Consider the following 21,725-nt stretch of genomic DNA (forward strand, 5'->3'; position numbering starts at 1 on the left):
CCGAATCGCTGTCAGACAAGAGAACAGAGTGGTGGCTTGGTTGAGAAGATTCCCCAGTCTCTTGTAAGAGCCCTTCACCTCCTGAAGGATATAATGGGTCTGAAGGGGATTCCATAGAGTGATGAGCTTCCCTCTGCTGCAGGAATTCCTTTACCACCCTTCTCACCATAGATTCCAAGCGTTGATCCGCACCATCTCTTTCATCTGCGACTTTAGAAAAGCAATGATCACAGAGCGATTTGTCTGATGGGATGGGCATCTTACAGCCTCAACATGAATTATCTGGTCCTCTGCTTGAGTGCGAGTGACCACTGCGTTGTTCAGATCTGGAAGACCTATGGTAACCAGACTTTGACGATGATTTACGGTGGTGCGATTTTGACGATCCACTGCGACTATGCGCACTAATGCGGTTCGGACCTAGAAGGGCTATAAGGAAATATACAAAAGAGAGAGAAGGACACAGACCAGCTGGTATCAAATGCTAAAGAATACTCCACATATACACAGCAATTCAGCCATGTACATACCTGTTACAAGCGGGCAGGTCACTAGTAGGCAGTGAGGCATCCATGACTAAAGATCGCTGACTGTAACAACAATAGACCCTCATAAGCAGCCACACAAAACACAGGAGCAACAATACATCAGAGCAGATCATAACCTACCTTACACCAACCAGAGAATGGCCCGGGAAGTCGCTGAATTTCCTGCAATCATTCCCAAGTTCTGACAGCTCTCACTGTGTTTTAAATATGGCGCCCATGACGTCATCAGCGACGTCAGACGCGAGATGCCCGCGCGCATGCGTGGGAACCAAGCCTCGCTTTGGATTGGGTCCGCGCATGCGCAGAACGCAGCGCTGGACCCGGAAAACAGACGGAGAAAGGCTGCTGGAACGCGGAAGCGTCAGCACCTATGCACAAGAACCAGCTAGGCATATGAAAGAGACACAGGTAGAAAAAACACAAACACTGCTGCCATGAAAAACTGAAATTTTACAGCTCACCACTCCACCAACGATCATCTGGCCGAACAGGTTCAAGCACACACCACCGATCCACCGGGCAGAAAATGGCAGCCTTACATTGCAGGTAATAAGCCGTGCGCACTTATCTTTGGACAAACCAAGCCTTCAGCGCTACTCTGCCATACACTACATACCCATGCTTAACAGACAGGGCCTATCGGAGGAAAATAGCTTGATAGTCGGCCGACTTGATCGTAGTGAAGATCTCTTCAGATAGGAAACACCTGTCCTATGGAGGAGTACAAAAAAGGAACACGGATAGCAGCTTGGAGCAAAGATTTATGGGAGTAGGGGTCCTATTGGGTAATTATGGAGGCGGGGCTAACCCACACGTATGCTGCCATGGAGCCTGTCAAGAAAATAATATTTCCATAGTGTAGTATGTATGAAATCAATTGGGAGCACTAATTAATTGCTTTGGCAGAAAAAAACTTTTATTCTTATAAAACATATGTATACCAAACAAATTTTTTTTAGATATAACAAAAAAAAAAAAAAATTGTAAAAGTATATGTAAAAAATTATTATCCTATGCTCCCACTTATTTAAAAGTCCGTGGGGTAGCAGAGAATTTCCAAAAAATCAAAAAAATAACATGAATAATATAAAAAATATATAAAATAATAAGCAGCAGAAAACTGACTTTTTTTAAAAAAACAAATGGCTCTTAACCCAGGGAATCACAGCTAATCTTATATTAGTCAACAAAAGATCAGCAAAAAATCATCATCCGCTCTGATGATGGAATAGAAATTCTCTGCTACCCCACGGACTTTTAAATAATAAGTGGGAGCATAGGATAATAATTTTATATATATATTTTTACAATTTTTATTTTTTGTGATATCTAAAAAAAATTTGTTTGGTATACATATTGTGAGGGGGTTAGCTCGGTAGCGGGTGTGTGTGACCCCCTGGATGGGTTCACAACACAAAGTCAGGCACAGCAGACAGCGGTGTAGGTGCAAAAAAACAAAAGATCCGGTTTATTTAGGCTACATGCAATGATACATATAACAGCCAAACAAAATAAAACAAGAAAATAAATCCTGGTCAGCTTGACCTCTAACTACACACGTAGATTCCCTGTCTAACAACTGGGTGCAGCCTTGTGCTGCCCCAATCTCTATTGTAGGGGGTTTGCCACACAGGCGTTAACTCACCGCACAGAACAGATCTCAGACTCCCCAGTCTATACACACACAAAACTGGTTCCAGGATGGAGCATCTCCCTATGCATGCTGGGGTTTTTTTGTAGAGGTCTTAATGAGCCCACTTACTACAGCTGGGCTCATTAACTCTTCCCCTCTAATTGTAAAAGTCTGCATACAGCCTGAATCTAGGACACACATATTTCCCATCCTGAATACAACCAGGTGATTTTACCTGCGTGCTGCCACATACCCCCCCCCTCTTGTTTCAACCTTGGGGTTGTAACACAAGTAGCCAGACACGCATGTATCCGAGACAAAGCATCCACATTCCCCATTTTAACACCAGGGCGATGCTTAACTGTAAAGTTAAATTCCTGTAGGGCCAGGAACCACCTATTTACCCTTCTATTGGTCTCCTTGTTTTGAGCCATCCACTTTAAAGGAGCGTGATCAGTCACCAGGTCAAAGTGCCTACCTAGCAGATAGTACCGAAGGGAATCTAGAGCCCACTTCACTGCTAAACATTCCTTCTCAATCGTGGAGTAATTTACCTCATGGGACTTCAACTTCCTGCTGAGGTAAATGACTGGGTGCTCTTCCCCGCTCCAGACCTGGGATAACACTGCTCCTAACCCAACGTCTGATGCATCAGTTTGTACCACGAAGTCCTTAGAGAAGTCTGGTGAGTACAACACTGGCTGGCTACATAAGGCTGTTTTTAAGGACTGAAATGCTTCTTCAGCCTCTGGGGACCATTTAACCATAACCGACTCTTTCCCTTTTGTCAGATTGGTGAGGGGCACAGCCTGAGAAGCAAAATGGGGAATGAATCGTCGATAATAGCCAGCGATTCCCAGAAAGGCTCGTACCTGTTTCTTGCTGTTGGGACGTGGCCAACTCTGTATGGCCTCGACTTTATTGACTTGGGGTTTTATCACCCCCCTCCCAATAGTGTACCCAAGATATTTGGCCTCCTCCTGTCCAATGGTACACTTCTTTGGATTGGCCGTAAACCCAGCTTCCCGGATAGAGTCTAGGACTGCTTGTACTTTTGGCAAATGTGAGACCCAGTCTGTGCTATGGATAATCACATCATCCAGGTAAGCTGCAGCATATTTCTGATGGGGCCTCAGAATCTTATCCATTTTCCGCTGGAATGTTGCCGGTGCATTCTGTAACCCAAACGGCATTCTCTTATATTGGAATGCCCCATCTGGGGTTACAAACGCAGTTTTCTCCTTGGCCGACTCGGCCAGGGGAATTTGCCAATACCCTTTGGTGAGATCAAGAGTTGTCATATATCGGGCTGTTCCCAGCCGGTCAATCAACTCATCTATACGTGGCATGGGGTAGGTGTCCAATTTTGTAACTTTATTTAATTGTCTAAAATCGTTACAAAACCGCCAGCTCCCATCAGGTTTGGGCACTAGTACAATAGGACTGGACCAGTCACTCTGGGACTCCTCTATCACACCCAATTCCAGCATCCTTTGAACCTCCCCACGTATTGCCTCCCGTCGGGCCTCTGGTATTCTATAAGGTTTTAGTTTTACCCTTTCTCCTGGCGGGGTGATAATGTCATGCTCTACGCCAGATGTTTGTCCCGGAAGCTCAGAGAAAATCTCTTTGTTACGAAGTACAAACTCTTTAACCTCCTGTTGTTGGGGTTTCGATAAGGTGTCTGCTATTCCAACCTCAGGAACTAAGCAATCAGGCTGTACTTGTGACAAAGTCTCTGCGACTAGGGATTCCCTATCCCTCCAGGCTTTCAGCAGATTGACGTGATAGATCTGCTCCGGCTTTCGCCTTCCTGGCTGTCTAACCCTGTAGTTCACCTCACTAATTTTTTCAATTATTTCATATGGACCTTGCCATTTGGCCAGAAATTTGCTTTCAACCGTAGGGACTAGCACCAAGACCCTATCCCCCGGGGAAAAAGTACGGGTCTTGGCCCCACGGTTGTACACTCTCTGCTGTTCTAACTGCGCTTGGGTTAAATGTTCCTTTACAATTGGCATTACCTGTGCAATTCTATCTTGCATCAGGGCGACGTGCTCAATCACACTCCTGTGAGGAGAACTCCCATTTTCCCAAGTTTCCTTGGCGATATCCAGCAGCCCTCTTGGGTGTCTCCCATAGAGCAACTCGAAGGGTGAGAAACCCGTAGAGGATTGGGGTACCTCCCTAATGGCAAACATCAGATAGGGTATTAGACAATCCCAATTCTTTCCATCTCTATCCACCACCTTCTTTAACATTTGTTTTAGGGTTTTGTTGAATCTTTCAACCAACCCATCTGTTTGGGGGTGATACACAGATGTACGCAATTGCTTCACTTTGTACAACTTGCATAATTCTTTCATAACCCGGGACATAAAGGGTGTACCTTGGTCCGTAAGCAGTTCCTTACAAATACCCACGCGGCTAAAAACAAGGGATAGCTCTTTGGCTATGGTTTTGGCCGAGGTATTTCGGAGAGGAATTGCTTCCGGATAACGGGTGGCATAGTCCAATATAACCAAAATGTACTGATGCCCCCTAGCAGACTTCATTATCGGACCTACCAATTCCATTGCGATCCTCTCAAAGGGGACCTCAATGATAGGAAGAGGTACCAGTGGGTTACGGAAATGTGGCATAGGTGCCGACTTCTGACACACAGGGCAGGAGGAACAATACTTTTCCATTTCCTTCATGACCCCAGGCCAATAGAATCTCTGCAATACCCTCTCTCTGGTTTTCTCTGTCCCCAGATGACCTCCCAGAATGTGTCCATGAGCCAATTCTAACACCAACTTCCTGTAAGGTTTGGGTACTACAAGTTGCTCAATGGTTTCTTCTGCCCTTTGAGCCACTCGATATAGAAGGTCCCTTTCCATAGTGAAGTAAGGATAAGGGCAAGTCTTATCTGGGTTCACTAACTCGCCATCTACTTTCACCACATTTTCCCGTGCCTTTATTAGGGTGGGGTCTTTTAACTGTTCTGTGGCAAAATTTTCCCTGTGAACCTCAAGATCCGAAAACTCCACAGACGGCATGTTTTCATCTGAGGATGTTGGCTCCTCCCCAGTTACTCGAGTTTCCCCCGCCAATACCGACAAGGGAAATTCAGGAGAGTCCTCACCACTCCCAGAGGAATTCTGGTCATCTTCCTGGTTTATAGGGGCACCAATGGGGGCCTCAGGACAATCCCAGAGTTCCCAGAATTTTGGAAAATCCCTTCCCACAACACATCAACATGTCTACCATTAATACACATTTTACATAAATGTTTCTCAGGTCCCCGAATGGCCGTGCATGCAACTGTCGCAAACAGCGACTGACGTCTCTCCCTTATAAAGTCACATTGCATAGGCTCATCCACAACTGGGCAATTGGCTGCAATATGTCCCTCTTGCCGGCAGCAAATAATTTTTTTCGCTGCCTCTTGCAGCATGGGCTTCCTGGGCTGCTCCCGCCAGACCTTAGGTAGAACTCCCACCCTCTCACTCTCTCCACCCTCACCCCTTGGAGTCATCTTACCCGCCACTGGGGATGATCTGGTCTTAGGGGGGAAAGTCCGTGAGTCCCTGGAAGAGGTGGTCATGTTCTCTGTAGCCAAGTACCTCTCAACCAGATCCACAAGTTTATCTGCATTTTCTGGGTCTCCATGGCTTACCCATTTTTGGATGGCAGTAGGAAGAGCTCTCAGGAAACGATCCATAACCACACGTTCCACAATGTTTGGTGCGGTCAAAATCTCTGGCTGCAGCCACTTCCTGCTCAGGTGAATGAGATCATACATTTGAGACCTGGGAGGTTTTCCAACCTGAAAAGTCCAGTTATGCACACGCTGAGCCCGGACTGCCAGGGTGACACCCAGCCGTGCCAATATTTCTGCTTTTAGCACCACATAGTCTTTTGCTTGGTCAGGCTCTAGGTCATAATAAGCTTTCTGCGATTCCCCAGTTAACAGAGGGGCCACCAGTCCAGCCCATTGCTCCTTAATCCACTTTTCCCTTTCAGCAGTCCTTTCAAATGTGGTCAAAAACACCTCCGGATCATCCTCTCCAGTCATTTTTGTCAGTAAACGGCTCACACCAAAGGATGCGGTATTATTGTACCCACTTGCTTCATTGGTCTGCGGACGTTGCTGTATCAATGTCTCTATTTGCTGTTGAAAATTCTGCTCTTGCTTCTGCAACAGGTCTATGAAGCGGGCTTCAGATCGCTGCTGGGCTTGTTGCTGAGCTTCCAAACTTTGCTGCAAAGTTGCATTTGTCTGCTGCTGATTTGCATTTGCCTGCTGCTGGGCTTGTTGTTGAGCTGCAAGGCTCTTTTGTAAAGCTGCATTTGTTTGCTGCTGATTTGCATTTGCTAGAGCCAGCTGTCTCAGTATCTCCTCCATGCTGGCCTTTTAAAAAAAAAAAAAATAAATAGAAAAAAAAAAAAAACTGCCAAAATTCTCCACCAACTGTGAGGGGGTTAGCTCGGTAGCGGGTGTGTGTGACCCCCTGGATGGGTTCACAACACAAAGTCAGGCACAGCAGACAGCGGTGTAGGTGCAAAAAACAAAAGATCCGGTTTATTTAGGCTACATGCAGTGATACATATAACAGCCAAACAAAATAAAACAAGAAAATAAATCCTGGTCAGCTTGACCTCTAACTACACACGTAGACTCCCTGTCTAACAACTGGGTGCAGCCTTGTGCTGCCCCAGTCCCTGTCCCTATTGTAGGGGGTTTGCCACACAGGCGTTAACTCACCGCACAGAACAGATCTCAGACTCCCCAGTCTATACACACAAAACTGGTTCCAGGATGGAGCATCTCCCTATGCATACTGGGGTTTTTTGTAGAGGTCTTAATGAGCCCACTTACTACAGCTGGGCTCATTAACTCTTCCCCTCTAATTGTAAAAGTCTGCATACAGCCTGAATCTAGGACACACATATTTCCCATCCTGAATACAACCAGGTGATTTTTACCTGCGTGCTGCCACAATATGTTTTATAAGAATAAAAGTTTTTTTTCCTGCCAAAGCAATTAATTAGTGCTCCCAATTGATTTCATACATACTACACTATGGAAATATTATTTTTTCTCCTATGAGGAATAAACTGGATTTTTTCTGGATATTACATACGGGCCTGAGAGCTGAAACCGCATGAAGGCTTATTTAAGGGCATAGTACCTCTGTAGAAGTATATCTCTCTGGATTAAACCGGATTTTCTCTGGATACGAAGAACTTTATCGCATATGGGCCTGAGAACCGGAATCGTATAAAGGCTGATTTAAAGGCACAGTACCCCTGTAGGGGTGTATCTTTCTGGTGAGTGGGGAACCTTGTGCGGGAGCACGCAGTCACCTGAACAATATCTTTCAAGCACTAAAGTCACCTTTTTTCTGCTGGATTTGGACAACTGAGGATTTTTTTCCCATTTTTTTAATTTTTTATTTGTGGACACTAAGACACTAAAGACTTCTTGCTCTTTCTTTAATTTTGTTTTATTTTTATTTATTTTTTATTTTTATTTTCATTATTTTTTAAGCACATAAGTGTTGATATATTTCTTTAAGAAAAAATATTTTTCTGATATATATCCCATGCACATATATCCATATGGGATGCTGTTTTTGCACTATTATACACAGGAGGTTTGGAGTATATGGTTATAGATGTTATAGCCATACTGTGTTTTTTTATATGCTTGCACCTTATTTTGATTAGTTGAGTGTTTGCCGTTTTGGAAAAATTCAATACATAATAGTATCTATGCGATTTTAAACGTCAGTCGCATTAAGCATCATACTTTACACTTTTTTTTACACTAGAGCACTTTTCATGGGCATTTATAATTTTTTTTTTCACAATTTATTGATTTTATAATTTTGGGATGTGATAATTAGAACACACATAATTGATACAGAAAGGTTTACGTATACTAATAATCTATTAAATTGAGGCGACACCTGGTCTGTTGGAAACAACGGTGGTCTTCCTCTCTAATATTAGGTAGCGCCGGATACCCCATTTTTATAGACTACTAACTACTTGTGAAAACCCCCTGTGGGGATTTCTTGGCTGGGGGGCTGCAACCTATATATACATATATATATCTTTTTATTTTTTATTTTCTATTTCCTGTACTACATAAGCGCGGCTTTGTCCAATATTAATAGCAAAAGTTATAGGGTTTACAAAATAGGGATAGTTTTATGGCATTTTTATTAATAATTTTTTTTTTTTTTTATTTTTTACTAGTAATGGCGGCGATCAGCGATTTTTATTGTGACTGCGACATTGCGGCGGACACATCGGGCATTTTTGACACATTTTTGGGACCATTGTCAGTTATACAGCAATCACTGCTATATACATGCAGCGATTCCTGTGTAAATGACACTGGCAGTGAAGGGGTTAACCAGTGGGTGGCAGTGTAGGGGTTAAGTGTTCCTAGGGGTGTGTTACTAACTGTGTGGGGGCTGGGCTTTCATTTAGTGAACACTGATCTCTGCTCCAATCACATGGAGCAGAGATCAGCGTCACTAGTTGCTAGGCAGAATGGAGAAATGCTGTTTACACGGCATTTCCTCCATTCAGCCGTTCTGTGAGACGATCGCGGGTATGCCCGTGGCGATCGAGTCCGCAGGACCCGCGACCGGACTCACGGGGGTCCCGACCGGCATGCGAGCGCGCCGCCGCCGGCGCGCTCGCGATGGCAGGGCGGCATTGAAGATTGGACGTACCTGTACGCCAATATGCCTGCCCGTGCCATTCTGCCGATGTACATCGGTGTGCGCCAGTCGGGAACTGGTTAAACAGTATCTAAACAAAAGAACAAATATTGGCGGTATTGCAGCTTACTGGTCTTTAGATGTTGTGGCTGCATTTGTTCTTTTTTTACCTTTTATTTTAATCTGAAAATCCTTAAAGCGGTGTTTTCATTGTGAATGGGACGCGCTGTGTTAGGGAACACACAGTTCCCAGAACACCGCGCCCCCCATTACCCAGAAGACAAGGCGACGTGGAGAGAAGACGAAGATCACCGAGGAGCAGGAAGAAGGCAGATTAGGAAGACTGCCTAACAACAGGGATTTCTGACAAGGTAAAAAATGTTTTGGTTTTCAAATGTTTTATTTTTAATTTTTTTAAGAATATTAATGATCTTTTTTTTTTTTTAGGGTGGCCCTCCACTTTAACTCACTTCCTTTTCTAGAGTGACAACTGTATGGAGCAATGTTGTCACCTTAGAACAAAGCTATGTTAGGACTACATAACATCCCCCTTTCTGCTCCATAACAGGGGGTGGTGTTTTGTAGTCCATGGAAATAACAGGGAACAATGTTAACTGATAACAGTCTAGAGGCAGATAGTACAGGAAGTTATCAGCTCAAAAAAGTTCTGCCTGCATGAACAGTTAATTTTTATATTGCACTTGACAAACATATATAATAAAATGCTTTCAATGGTACATTTACAGACCAAAAGGTCTGTTAGAGTTTGCATGCACTTTACGGCCTCATTGCACACTGGTTTATTGTAAAACGCTGTTTCTCTGTGTAGCGGGGTCTCTTTAAGGACTATAAAACTACTGTTCCCAGAACCCCGCTGGTTCCCAGGATGTTTGGAGTTATGCTCCAGAGACTCATGGGGGAGGGCATATAAGGAGGGGGAGAGGCCTAGTTCGCTCTCTTTGGACACCCCCCCCCTCTCCTAGCAAGAAGAGGTCTGTGCTGAACTGCTGGAGGCACAAGGCCTGAAGCGTGGGCCTTGTGCTCTTTTCCAAAGAGCCCTCTGCCAGCCTAGCTGCACCTGAGAGACATTTTCTCATCCTTGCTGCAGTACACCAGAAGGATTGAAGACTCGGAGGTCGGTGGATTCCTGTTCCTAGACGAATCGGCGGAGGAAACGGACTTGGACTTGTCCGGGTGGTGAGAGCTGTTTAAAGACAGATACTTTATCTTTATTATTCGTTTGGATTACAAAGTTGTTCTTCAAGTGCACCACCGAAAGATTGCTAGCGAATATTGTTTCACTGGATTTCCATCTAGATCAGTCAGGCCTGACTGCATAGGTAGATAGTGCTGGGTGTTAATTTACCCATGCAGGGAAGTAGCTGAAAAAGGGCAGCGCTAGAGTTGCATAGCAATACTTTATTATGCTGATTACTCCGTTTATCTTTATTACTGGTTACTGCAGGGACCTGCTTATGTGTTGCAAACCAAATGTTCGATTCATGTTATTCCTTTTATAAAAAAAATATATATGAAGTAAAGTCAGTTATATACTTTCAAAGATTGTCTATGAGCTTGAGTTATCCACCCATGCACACACACATATTTAGAGTATAAGCGATTTAATGTGTATTGCTAGATACTAACTGTGCCAGAGTGGGTAGAGCAGATTGCCGGGGGGGTTGGCGGAGCTGTGCTCAGGGCCCAAACCAAACTTGCGGCCCTCTTAAGTGAGGGTATCGCTATACGTGGGGGCTCGTAAATCCGGGATTTCTGAGACAGCGGTGAACACGCCAGAGGTACCGGCATGGACCCACAGGGAGTCAGAGCGTGGTGTGAAGCGGCTAAGGCCGACCCAAGTCAGTCAGTGGTCATTAGCCTCCCAGGGGAGAAATGGTCGACTGAGACCGTAGAGGAGTTAATGAAGTCAGTGTCCCCAGACCATGAACCATGGGTGATGGAGATAAAATCAGACCCAGACATCTCATATCAGTACGCGCTAGTGGAATACTGGGATGGGATGCCGGAGGCTTGCAAGCGCAACTGTGTACGGACACAAGACAACAGATCCTATAGGTTGGCGCACGCAACAAAGGAGGAGCCATCGCCAATGGGATCACCGCAGGCTGCGGCCCGTACCTCACCCGAGAGTCTCAGACCAGCACCGACCACCCTTAGCGCAGAACTGTGTGCTGTCCTGGGGGAGATTGTGGCCCATTGCAAGAAGGATCCCACAGATTACCTGATGTCGGGGTACAGAAAACTCCGGATGTTTTCAGGGAGGAAACCTGTACCTTCGGAAGAAGAGGGATTTGAAGAGTGGTTAGATAGCGCAACTCAGGCACTAGAGGAATGGGAAGTTCCAGAGCGCAGAAAGAAGCAGAGGATTGTGGAAAGTCTAAAGGGGCCTGCTCTAGAGGCCGTACGCAACCTGAAGATGAGCAGGACAGACTGTAATGCGCAGGAGTACCTAGATGTATTACAGAATGTGTTTGGTGGGACAGAGAAAATCTCTGAGCTTGCTTATCAGTTAGAGCATTGCTATCAGAAGAAAGGTGAAAAACTATCAGACTACATGGGACGTTTAGATAAAATCCTGCATAGGATGATCCTAAGGAAGGGGATCAGCCCAGGGAAAGTAGATGAGGCCCGTGCTCAACAGGTACTGAGGGGAGCTCAACCCATGGATCCTATTGCATGGACACTGCGTGCCCGACAGGATGGGAAGAATCTGGAGTACACTGACCTCATCCGAATGATCAGAGAGGAAGAGGCCCTACTGGAAGAGAAAAGGGAAGAACATCTCATCGAGCCCGTCGAACAACCGGTAGCAATAGTTACACCGGCCATGACTCCCGCTAGAGATAAGGAGGTGGACACTTTGAAGTTACAGATGTCCCAGGTGATGGAGATGTTGACTGCTATGATGGCGAAAGGTCAAGGGGGAGCCGAGAAACCAAGTCCTAGGAAGGAGTTGTTTCCAGATACACCAACACCAAGCACCACTCGAGACCGAGAAGAGATGCTATGCTACAACTGCGGGGGCAGTGGCCACTTCGCCAGTAGATGTTCCAGTCCCAAGAAGAAGAAGATAGATAACCGCCAGCCGGCGGCAAACTCCAGAGGGCCCCGGTGAGGGAGTCAACCGGGTGCCCATGCCTTTTAGTGAACTCCAAACTGAATAGAAGGAAGAGAAAGAGAGAAAACCAGACCCCTCAGAAGGAATGTCTACAAATAAGAAACAATAACATCCCTCAGCGTGTTTGTACTCCCATTACTGTGGGGAGGGTCAATGCATACCAGGCCCGAAAAAGAATAAAGTCAAAAACCAACTGGATGAAGACGGGTCCCCAGAAGAGGGTGGCCTCAACCCGGCCCTACCCAGAAGAATTTGTCGGCCCGTCCCCCACTGTCTCCATCCAGGTGGAAGGAGTCTACACGAAGGCCCTCCTGGACACTGGAGCTCAAGTGACTTTGTTGTACAGAGACTTCTATGATAGGCACTTGAGCCATTTGCCTATACAGAAGATAGAAGAGCTGGAGATATGGGGCCTGGGAGCTCAGAGTTTCCCCTACGATGGTTACCTACCCATAAAGCTGACCTTCGATCCATCTGTGGCGGGGAAAACAGAGGTGTTTGACACCCTGGCAGTTGTGTGTCCTAGACCGCCCGGGGCCAGCAAGATGTCCCTCATCATAGGGACCAATACGGATCTGGTGCGAAGACTTCTGACCCCTCTAGTTAAGACGAGAAACCATCAAGATCCCAATATCCATCCCATGCTGAAGACAGCCTACCAACGGTTGGTCCTAGAGCAGAAGACCCCAGGAGAGGGGATAGGGAAGGTGTGGAGACTTGTGAGAGAAGGAGTGGTGCTGCAGCCCGGAGAGGTAGCCTGCCTCAGGGCCACGGTGAAGCTTACCTGGGAGCAGCCTGGCCCCTTTGTCATGCTGGAATCCGATCCAAGGGAGGACCACTCAGGCCTGGAAGTGATACCGGAAGTGATTCCAATCAAGGCTCTGAAGAAGGCTCGAGGAAGAGTCCCAGTGAGTGTGAGAAACCCTACGGAGAGACCCATAGAGATCCCTGCCAGGATGCTGTTGGGGCAGGTGAGTCCTGCGGCCCCAGTCAGCTGGTCAGAAGTAAAAGGAACGGGTGAAGGAGGAGATGTTTGGGAAAAACTTTCCATGGAGAACCCGGACCTACCTGGAGCCTGGAAGGAGAGAGCTAAGGCCCAGCTGACTAAATGGGAGAGGATTTTCTCAAAGGATGAGTTTGATGTGGGATGTGCCAGGAGTGCCACCCACCGAATCCGCCTCCAAGAAGACAAACCCTTCAGGGAAAGGGTTAGGCGGGTCCCTCTAGCTGATCTGGAGGATCTGAGGGAGCAGCTTGCGGAGTTGAAGAAGTCCCTATGCCTCCCCCATAGTGGTGGTCAGGAAAAAGAATGGGTCGTTGAGGCTTTGTATCGACTACAGGACTCTCAACAGGAGGACCATCCCTGACCAGTATACCACACCGAGAATAGAGGATGCCCTACAGAGTTTGTCTGGTGCCAAGTGGTTCAGTGTAATGGACCTCAAGAGTGGGTACTACCAAATCCCCATGCACCAGGAAGACCGAGAGAAGACAGCTTTCATAACCCCAGTGGGATTCTTTGAATTCAACAGAATGCCTCAGGGCCTGTCTGGAGCCCCTGCTACCTTTCAACGCCTCATGGAGAAGACCGTTGGAGACATGAACCTCATAGAAGTCCTTGTGTACTTGGACGATGTCATTGTCTTCGGGAAGACTTTGGAAGAACATGAGGCCAGGTTGGAGAAGGTGTTGAGAACACTCAGCGAAGAGGGACTCAAGCTTTCTCCCGAGAAGTGCCGGTTTTACCAATCCTCTGTGAACTATCTGGGACACATAGTGTCTGAAAAGGGAGTGGCTACAGACCCTGAGAAGTTGGAGGCAGTTACCTCTTGGCCAAGACCGACAACAGTCACAGAGCTCAGATCTTTCCTGGGGTTCTGCTCCTATTATAGAAGATTTGTGGATGGGTTTGCCCGGATTGCCAAGCCACTAAACGAATTGCTCAAGACTGAAGGAGAAGAGGATGGCTTGGGACCTAGGAGGGCCGGTGAGTCGGTTCAAGATCAGTGGAACCCAAGGTGTGAAAAGGCTTTCCGAACCTTGAAGAGGAGCCTTACCACGGCCCCAGTCCTGGCCTATGCCGACCCCACCAGACCATATGAGCTACATGTCGATGCCAGTCATGAGGGCCTAGGCGGAGTGCTCTATCAAGAGTATGAAGAGCAGCTGCGACCAGTGGCCTATGTGAGCCGGAGCCTGACTCCCTCGGAGAAGAACTACCCCACTCATAAATTGGAGTTCTTGGCCCTCAAATGGGCAGTAGTAGACAAACTGAAGGACTATCTCTATGGGGCGGAGTTTACCGTAAAGACAGATAACAATCCTCTGACCTACCTCTTCACTACTGCAAAGTTAGATGCAACCGGACACAGATGGTTGGCTGCATTATCCGGATTCAACTTCAGTCTAAAGTACAGACCAGGGGCTGGAAATAGGGATGCAGATGCCCTGTCCCGAAGATCTCATGTCATGGTCAATGACTGGGAAGACTGGACCCAGGTAGCACCGGAAGGGTGCTGAGTTTCAAGCAAGAGGGGGCTCCAGAGCAGAGTAGATAGGAGTCACCGCAGTGGGAGTCCCTCAACCCTACTGTGGGGTAACTCAACTAGCAGAGGAACTCCTGCCAAAGCTGTCCAGAAAGGAGCTGAGCTATGACCAATTGGAAGACCCCATGGGGAGATTGGTCCTTGAAGCTTTGGAGAACGAGAATCCAGAGGGACTTCGACATCACCCTTCCAAGGAGGCTCGCCTGCTGAGGAAAGAGTTGGATAAGCTACAAGTACATCAGGGAGTGGTCTACCGAAGGGGCCCCTCTGATAACTCAGAAGATAAGTGGCAGTTGTTTCTCCCAGAGAAGCACCGAGAGACGGTACTAATTGCCTTACATGACCAGCATGGCCATCTAGGGGCGGAGAGAACTTTCCAGCTTGTCAGAAGCCGGTTCTATTGGCCCTGTATGAGGGCAGAAGTGGAGGAATATTGCCATTCTTGTGCACGATGCATCCAGAGGAAGACTCTACCCCATCAAGCTGCCCCAATGGGCCACCTACAGAGTCAGGGTCCAATGGATCTGGTGTGCATTGACTTTCTCTGCCTCGAACCCGATTTGATTGGATTGGGAAATGTTCTGGTGGTAACCGATCATTTCACCCGTTATGCCCAGGCTTTCCCCACCAAAGACCAAAAGGCCTCCACTGTGGCCAAGGTGCTCATGGAAAAATACTTTGTCCACTATGGATTACCACAGAGAATCCACTCAGACCAAGGAAGGGACTTTGAGAGTCGTCTGATCCGGAACCTACTGGACTCATTGGGAGTAGAGAAGACCAGGACTACACCTTATCATCCACAAGGAGATGCCCAACCTGAGAGGTTTAATCGGACCTTACTAAACATGCTTGGAACTCTAGAGACAGAGAAGAAGCAACACTGGAGCCAACACATATCAGCTTTGGTGCGCGCTTACAACTGCACCACAAGTGATGTGATGGGTTACTCCCCCTACCGGCTCATGTTTGGGAGAGAAGCAAGATTGCCGGTGGATCTGGCCTTTGGCATTTCCCTAGACCATGCCTCTGCTACCTCCCACAAGGGATATGTGGACTGACTTAGACACAATTTGAAAGTGACCCATGAACGAGCTCAGGCGGCCTCGGACCAAAGGGGAGCCCGCAACAAGAGGAACTTCGATCTGAAGGTTCAAGTGCAAGACCTGCAGCCTGGGGACCGTGTACTGCTATGCAACCTGGGGATCCCTGGGAAGCACAAGCTTGCTGATAGATGGAGATCGGAGCCCTATGTCATTTGCAGAAAGCTACCTGTATTGCCTGTGTATAAGTTAAAACCAGAGGGGAAAGTGGGGCCCTTGAAGACTTGGCACAGGAATCATTTGCTCCCGCTTACTGAAGCAGTCAAAATACCTCCAGTGAGAAATCCACCAGAATCTGTTTCCATTCTGGATACCCCGGGACCTAGCACTCGGTCTCAGACCTCCCGGGTTAGAGATGGACAAGATTCCCAACGAGGTGAAGGTGGAAGAGGAGAGCTTGAGTGGCTGTGGCCTTCATCAACTCCAGGAAATTCTGCCATAGATCTCCCACCTACTGAGGATACACAGGATGGGACACTGAACCCAGAAGCTACAGAGTTCATTCCCTCTAGTGGTGTGCCTGAAGGCTGGGAAGATATCCCTAGCATTTACTCAGAAGAGGAAAGGACCGATGTTCCAGAACCAGTGATGCTGTCAGAGTGTGTTCCTGAAGTAGAGCCTGTGGCACCAGAGCCTGAAGTCCCAAGAGAACAGAGAGCTTGCCGAGTTGTGAGACCCCCCAAGAAGCTAACCTACTCTCAAATGGGGGAGAGCTCTGAGGACTCTGTTGTGACTGCTAGAAGAAGTGCTGAACGCTCTAATCCCTCCACTGACCATTTGGTGGAGGGCAACCCCAGCTCACTCTCTGGCACAGTTAGGCAGGCCACTCATGCCAGTGTGACCTGTGGGACAGGGAATCCCACCTCTGAGTTCTGGTGGAAATTCCCTGTACCAACATCATACCCAGCACTTTCAAAATTGGTACAGGATATGTGTTAAAAGTTTATCTTTGGGGACCAAAGAGTTTAAGTGGGGGGAGTGTGTAGCGGGGTCTCTTTAAGGACTATAAAACTACTGTTCCCAGAACCCCGCTGGTTCCCAGGATGTTTGGAGTTATGCCCCAGAGACTCATGGGGGAGGGCATATAAGGAGGGGGAGAGGCCTAGTTCGCTCTCTTTGGACACCCCCCCTCTCCTAGCAAGAGGAGGTCTGTGCTGAACTGCTGGAGGCACAAGGCCTGAAGCCTGGGCCTTGTGCTCTTTTCCAAAGAGCCCTCTGCCAGCCTAGCTGCACCTGAGAGACATTTTCTCATCCTTGCTGCAGTACACCAGAAGGATTGAAGACTCGGAGGTCGGTGGATTCCTGTTCCTAGACGAATCGGCGGAGGAAACGGACTTGGACTTGTCCGGGTGGTGAGAGCTGTTTAAAGACAGATACTTTATCTTTATTATTCGTTTGGATTACAAAGTTGTTCTTCAAGTGCACCACCGAAAGATTGCTAGCGAATATTGTTTCACTGGACTTCCATCTAGATCAGTCAGGCCTGACTGCATAGGTAGATAGTGCTGGGTGTTAATTTACCCATGCGGGGAAGTAGCTGAAAAAGGGCAGCGCTAGAGTTGCATAGCAATACTTTATTATGCTGATTCCTCCAATTATCTTTATTACTGGTTACTGCAGGGACCTGCTTATGTGTTGCAAACCAAATGTTCGAATCATGTTATTCCTTTTATAAAAACAACAAGTAAAGTCAGTTATATACTTTCAAAGATTGTCTATGAGCTTGAGTTATCCACCCACGCACACACACATATTTAGAGTATAAGCGATTTAATGTGTATTGCTAGATACTAACTGTGCCAGAGTGGGTAGAGCAGATTGCCGGGGGGGTTGGCGGAGCTGTGCTCAGGGCCCAAACCAAACTTGCGGCCCTCTTAAGTGAGGGTATCGCTATATCTGCATTTGTAGTTTAGCAGCATTTGGTGTTTGAAAATGTATTTCATTGGCCAGAATTTTAATTTATTCTGTCTATGAAGAAACGCTAAAGTGCTAAATACACCTAACATTTCAATGGTTATAGCAGTGTTTAGCAGCCTTAAAGCGGAGTTCCACCCATTTAAAAGTTAGCAGCTACTGAAAGTGGAGCTACTGACTTAATAAACAGACACTCACCTGTCCCATGATCCAGCGATGCGGCCACCCGAAGCCTCACTCCTCTCCCCCCTCTGTGGTGTACAGGGAGGGAGGGGGGAGGGAGAAGTGAACTTCCGCTCGCTGCCAGGAGAGGAAGTGGGAGCTGGGTACCTATCAAAACCAGGTACCTGCTCCCTCCCCAAAACAAAAGGACATGCTAAATGTGGCATGTCAGGGGATCACGAGTACTTAATGACACTAAAGCTCCACTGTGCAGATTGTTTTCCACAGAGTGGCCCCAAACCTCATCTTCTGGGGTCCCTCGGTGGCTCTCGCGACTCCTCCCCACATCAGATAACCCCCTGGGAGAAGTTAACGTGAAAAAACACGAAGGTTTACAACCTTTTTTGGGTGGAACTCCACTTTAAGACCCCTTTCACACTGTGCCACCCATAGCGGATTAGTGGCACATTTTGGCCACTAGCAGGGTGCTTTTAACCCCCGCTAGCGGCCGAGAAAGGGTTAAAACCGCCCACAATGCGCCGCAATAGCTGCGCTGCCCCACTGATTTCAGAGGTGGGGAACACATCGCTCCCTCACCTCTCCAAAGAAGCTGCTGGCAGGACTTTTCCTGATGCCCTGCCAGTGCACCGCTCCAATGTGAAAGCCATTGGGCTTTCACACTGGAGACAATGGAGCAGCTGTTTTAGGGCAGATTGCAGGTGCTATTTTTAATAATATAGTGCCTGCAAAACGCCCTCAGTGTGAAAGGGGTCTATGTGTTTTTTTTTTTTGCCAAAACTCTGTTACTCCTGGATGCACTGGGGTTTTTTCCCTGCCTCTTCAAGCCTCTGCCACTAAATACTGCTAAAAGCCTATGTGTGTGTGGACACATAGATTAACATGCAGGGGAGATTCTTCCATTCTATCTTTCTCGGGGTGATATCTGCCTGTTTATGAACCCTCTTTCTATATGTTTTTTTTTTCCTATCATAATGACTGAGTTCAGTGCACTCCTTTTGATCTACATTAATGCCTTCTTTTAAAAGCTGTACTCCGGGGTAAGAAAACATTAATACAAGAGCCATGTGTATTCTAACTTGAATGTTGGTGTGGTTTGTGAATCTCTTCCAGATCTGTACAGTAATCCAGTGTGAAACTTCTCTGTGCAGGAACTTCCTGTAATAAAGACTGGTCACTGCTGTCCTCTCACCTTCTGCAGGGTGACTGGTCTTGTCTCCTCCCCCTACTGTAGTTTTCTGAGGGCAGCCTGTAGTGGGTGGGACTATTGGGGCTCCTCCCACAAGTCTCCACTCTGCACAGACTATGTATAGTACATTACTGATGTCACTGCTATTTTCACCAGATAATATCTGGGTTTTCAAAGGCATGAACACAAAGTAGATGTATATCCTTTGTTGCTATCGAAGAATATAAGTGAATTCATGTTTTTGTGCCTGGAGTGAAGCTTTGAGTGAATAACCTATCTAGAGATTACTTTTCTTGCTTTCTTACAGAGGAAGATCACTCTGTCAGTTGTGGACAAATGAGGGCAAAGATGTAATTACACTTAATCCTCATTACCTGTAATATGTACATTATAGAATTTTTAAAATCATTGGAATGAGAAGTTAAATGTGATACTTACTGTTTATCTGCACAATAATGTTTCCTGACAAGTCATTGAACCATCCAGGGATCTCCACCCGACAGCAGTACATTCCTGCATCTTCCTCGGTCACATTAGTGATGGTCAGTGACACGTTCCCCTGTGTTATGCCCCCTGGTAAGGAGTATTTGTCAGATTTTCTCAAGGTCACTTTGCTGCCATCAGTCGTGATGATAACATTATTACAGGAAGATAATGTGCATTGGCCTCGTCCCCAACACATGTATTGTGGGCCTTTATGAACATTATAATGACAGGGCACAGTTATTGTATCACCTACTGATCCTCTCACATGTTCTGCTCTTCCTGACCAAACTGCTGAGAAAACAAAGAGATATCAGTATTTGATTACAGTAATTCAGGGGGTCCTCTAGATATTTTGTATGCTTCACTGGCAGTTAAAGCGTATCGGAACCCAAAAACATAAATATAATATAATGCAGCTTGCCAGGGGCAGGCACTGTCCAACCTGTGTGACAATCATGACTCCCTTTATAGTTAGGCTACTTTCTAGACATGTGCACCGTCAATAAATTAGTTTTGTTTTGTTTCGTTTTGTACGAAAATGAATTCGTATTTCGTAATTCGTGTCCAAAATTCAGATCGGATTCGTAGGAAATACGAATTTTCGTTAGATTCGTGAATTTTTTGTAAAATAACGAAAGTTCGATATGATGAATTTTCATTATGAGGGGTTCCCACCATCCCTGTGCTGTGCTGACTTCCTCTGATTGGAGTACACAACACCAGTCACGTTTCTGTTAATTTAGATCCAAAATTCCAAAATTCGTTAACGAAATCTTGTATAAATTTCGTAAGAATAGAAATTCCCATAGGGTTCCCACCATCCCTGTGCTGAGTTCCCAGGTCTGTACACCTGCTGTGCCCATTATGAGGGGTTCCCACCGTTCCTTTGCTGAGTTCCCGAGTCTGTACACCTGCTGTGTGTCTATTATGAGGGGTTCCTGCCATCCCTGTACTGAGTTCCCGGGTCTGAGTGTACACCTGCTGCGCCCATTATGAGGGGTTCCCACCATCCCTGTGCTGAGTTCCCAGGTCTGTACACCTGCTGTGCCCATTATGAGTGGTTCCCGCCATCCCTGTGCTGAGTTCCCGGGTCTGAGTGTACACCTGCTGTGCCCATTATGAGAGGTTCCTGCAATCCCTGTGCTGAGTTCCCGGGTCTGCGTGTACACCTGCTGTGCCCATTATGAGGGGTTCCCGCCATCCCTGTGCTGAGTTCCCGGGTCTGCGTGTACACCTGCTGTGCCCATTATGAGAGGTTCCTGCAATCCCTGTGCTGAGTTCCCGGGTCTGCGTGTACACCTGCTGTGCCCATTATGAGGGGTTCCCGCCATCCCTGTGCTGAGTTCCCGGGTCTGCGTGTACACCTGCTGTGCCCATTATGAGAGGTTCCCACCATCCCTGTGATGTGCTGACTTCCTCTGATTAGTAAACAAAACACCAGTCACGTTTCTGTTAATTTGGATTTCATATTTTGTATAAAATTCTTAAGCATAGAAATTCCCATAAGGTTCCCACCATCCCTGTGAGTTCACAGGTCTGTTCACCTGCTGTGTGTCTATTATGAGGGGTTACCACCATCCCTGTGCTGACTTCCTGGGGTTTTAACTTTTAGGTTCGTTGACATTTCATAACAATTACGATTTTTTGTTATGAATTTGGATCCAAAATTCGTAAACTAAATTTCGTATTTCGTACAGAATTCGTATGCATAAAAATTTGTATTTTGGATTCGTATGAATGTACGAATTTTTGGAAATGCGTACGAATTTTCGATATGTACGAAACTAATCGCACATGTCTACTACTTTCACACTGAGGCACATTACAGGCGCTATAGCGCTAAAAATAGAGCCTGTAGAGGCGCCTCACCTCTCACTCCAGTGTGAAAGCCCGAGTGCTTTCACACTGGAGCGGTGTACTGGCAGGATACCAAAAAAAGTTCTGCAAGCTGCATCTTTGCAGCTATGTAGGAGTGGTGTATACACCACTCCTAAAGTGCCCCTGCCCATTCAAATCAATGGGTAGCACCGCTGAACTGCCTGCATAGAGGCGCTTTGCAGTTTTATCCCTTTTTAAAAGTGCCCCACTTGCGGCTGAAAACCTCTGCAAAAATTATGGTAAAGCAGCTATTTTTACCATCAATGCCCCTAATGCTCCAGTGTGAAAGTAGTCTAACAGTGGAGGAATATAAGTGTAGATGTGATGGGATAGGAATTGTGTCAGTGGAAGGATCACCATCAGTGCCATCAGTGTAAATGATAATCC

At 46.7% G+C, this 21,725-nt stretch overlaps 1 protein-coding gene across 1 annotated transcript in view; it reads right to left on the reverse strand.

Moving 5' to 3' along the window:
* The window catches only part of LOC143960633 (T-cell immunoglobulin and mucin domain-containing protein 4-like), a 117,975-nt gene that overhangs the window by 34,324 nt on the left and 61,926 nt on the right, over positions 1–21,725 (reverse strand). The window contains exon 2 of the mRNA XM_077469411.1: positions 19,413–19,748. Within this exon, the coding sequence (XP_077325537.1) occupies positions 19,413–19,748 (336 nt within the window). The remainder of the gene's footprint in view (positions 1–19,412; positions 19,749–21,725) is intronic.

This window comes from Lithobates pipiens, unplaced genomic scaffold, assembly GCF_037356315.1.
Source record: "Lithobates pipiens isolate NorthernLeopardFrog02 unplaced genomic scaffold, aLitPip1_a1.2 Scaffold_8, whole genome shotgun sequence".
NCBI lineage: Eukaryota > Metazoa > Chordata > Amphibia > Anura > Ranidae > Lithobates > Lithobates pipiens.